Genomic DNA, 2,511 nt, shown 5'->3' with positions numbered 1-2,511 from the left:
AGCCAGGCGGGGCGCGGTTCCCCAGGGAGAGCAGCGGTCTCGGCTGCCCGCACAGCGTGGGACTGACGGCGAGCAGATGTGGAGGGACAGCAGCTGCTCGGGAGGAAAAAAAAGGGAAATCCTTCATCTGAGGAGAAAACCTGCGAGGAGGTGACGTCCCGGCGGGAGAAGGGAAAGGGCTCTCCTGCTGAGGGAGATGGCAGGGCTGGAGGAGGCACAGGAGAAGTGTGGTGAGAGCAGAGGGGCTGCCGGGGTGGCAGAGCCCTGGCTCTGGTGTGTCACCTCTGGGCAGGGTGGCCCCTGGGGATGCTGCAGTCAAACAGCAGCAGGGGGTTTGGGGGGAGGGGGGATCGGAGTCATTTATAAACCAGGCAAAATGCAACCCTCAATATCCTTGTCTCCTCGGGGAGGGGGCGACTGCAGGAGCATGCGTGGGCTCTGCAGGGAGTTCCCACCAGGTCTTGGCTATGAGATGGTGCATCTCCACAGTGGCACACACGGGCACACATCCATGGCCTCCTCCTGAAGTCACCCCACTGTGTGTGTGTCCATGTGAAAGCGCCCACTCTGGGCAGAGCACCCAAAGCAAACAAGCCCCGAGGGTAACAGTAGGGAAGCCAGCAGAGCCACCCTGGGGATGGCCGTGGCCCACGGTGGCACTTTGGTGTTGAAACGTGCTGCATTGCTACAAGTTGTCTTTGTTTTCCCGGCGAGGCAGCTCCTCTTGATCCATTATCCTTGCCAGCACTTGAAAATCAACCCACCAGCAGCTCAGGAGGAGCCCAGACGAGGACTCCTGTCACCCATCCATGTGTGCACTGCTGTTCCCTAAGCTGGCACTCCTGCCCCTGTTCCATATGTGCCACTGCCAGTTGGAAGCAGGTGGGGAGAGAAGAGCAGAGGAAGGACAACCCCACTGTCTGCTCAGATGCTCGTCTGCAGGTCACCATTGAGCAAGGTCCTTTGGGTTTCTGTGGTCTCGTTGAGCCTGGATTTGTCCTGCTTGCTGTCACTTCGGTCTGCCTCGTCCATGCCACTGACCTTCACCAGGCAGAGGACGTTCTGGAAGCTCTTCTTGAAGTTGTCAGACAAAAAGGCATAAAGGATGGGGTTGGCACAGCTGTTTGCATAACTGAGGACCACCACGAAGTCGAACATGCCCTTGAGGACAGGTGTGGGCACAATCAGGACAGAGACTGAGGAGACATTGAAGATGTAGAAGGGGAGCCAGCAGAAGATGAAGACAGCAACCACAATGGAGACCATCCTGGTGACTTTCTTCTCAGACTTTTTCCTCTTGGAGGAGCCCACTCTGATGCCTGAAGACTTGACTTTGATAATGATGAACAAGTAGCAAAGACAGATAATGGTGAGAGGCACCAGGAAGCCCAAGATGAAGGCATAGATGATGAAGCCCGTGTACCAAGCACCCGACTCTCCTGGCCAGATGATGGTGCAGCTACTCCTGCCGTGGTTATGCTGCACCCCAGCATAAATCATGATGGGCATGATCACCAACAGGGAGACACCCCAAACGGCCACATTGATCATTTTGGCTGTCCTGGGTCGCCTCCATTTGGCAGATTTGATGGGATGGACGACAGCCAGGTACCGGTCAACGCTCATAACCGTCAGGCAGAAGATACTGGTGAACTGGTTGATCCCGTCGACCGTCATTACAATTCTGCAGATGGCTTTGCCAAAGGGCCAGTGAACCAGGGCAACCTGCATGGCCAGGAAGGGCAGGCCAAGCATGAACAGCTCGTCTGCGATGGCCAGGTTGAGGATGTAGATGTTGGTGATGGTCTTCATCTTGGCGTAGCGGAGGATGACGTAGATGACCAGCGTGTTGCCGCACAGCCCTATGATGCAGACCACGAAGTAGATGAAGGTGAGGATGGCATTGCTGGTCAGGTCGAAGTGCTGGCCCGTGATGTTCTGTGAGGCGTTGGTGGGCACCTCCACCGAGAAGTTGTCAAAAGGGGAAGCTGGGGAGAACCAGAAGGCGGTGGCGTTGGGCAGCTCGTATTCCAGCTCCATGGCTCTGCTGGTCCCTGGGCACTGCTGGTTCAGAGGAGCTGAGATGTCATCTTCTCTTGCTCTGGGGAGAGAGGAGAAGATTCTAGAAATCAGATCAGAGAAATGAAGCGATTCCTGGGGAGGACTTGCCCATCCTGCTGCCGAGCTCAGTGGGAGAGATGCTCCCTGGAGGGGTTTTCCCCAAACCACCTCCCCCCTCCGGGGATGTTTCTGCCTGGACACATCGCAGCTCCTCCCGACTCCAGCGCTACCGGAGTCCCTCTGACTCCCAAAACCCAACCGCGGATTCCCGGCTGGGTACCGCCGACACCGGGAGCACCGAGCGCTGGGGGAAAGAAAACCTTCCCCCTTGCCTCGCCGTTCGGGGGTGCGGGTGCCTCGACCCCTTCCCGGCCACCCGGGACGGGACAGACACCCCGAGCTCGGACGGCTCCGGTGGAGGATGAGCTGGGTCGGAGGAGCCGCCCCCCC

The 2,511-nt window shown here is 57.9% G+C and overlaps 1 protein-coding gene across 1 annotated transcript; it reads right to left on the bottom strand.

Moving 5' to 3' along the window:
- Positions 1–553: 553 nt before the first annotated feature.
- Positions 554–2,040, bottom strand: SSTR2 (somatostatin receptor 2). The gene has a single exon (XM_010002713.1). The coding sequence runs from the start codon at positions 2,038–2,040 to the stop codon at positions 925–927; it is 1,116 nt and encodes a 371-aa protein (XP_010001015.1). The 3' UTR covers positions 554–924.
- Positions 2,041–2,511: the final 471 nt, after the last annotated feature.

This window comes from Chaetura pelagica, unplaced genomic scaffold, assembly GCF_000747805.2.
Source record: "Chaetura pelagica isolate M959 unplaced genomic scaffold, ChaPel_1.0 scaffold47, whole genome shotgun sequence".
Classification (NCBI taxonomy): domain Eukaryota; kingdom Metazoa; phylum Chordata; class Aves; order Apodiformes; family Apodidae; genus Chaetura; species Chaetura pelagica.
Note: the sequence above shows the minus strand (reverse complement) of the source record. Positions and strands in the feature narration are given on the sequence as shown.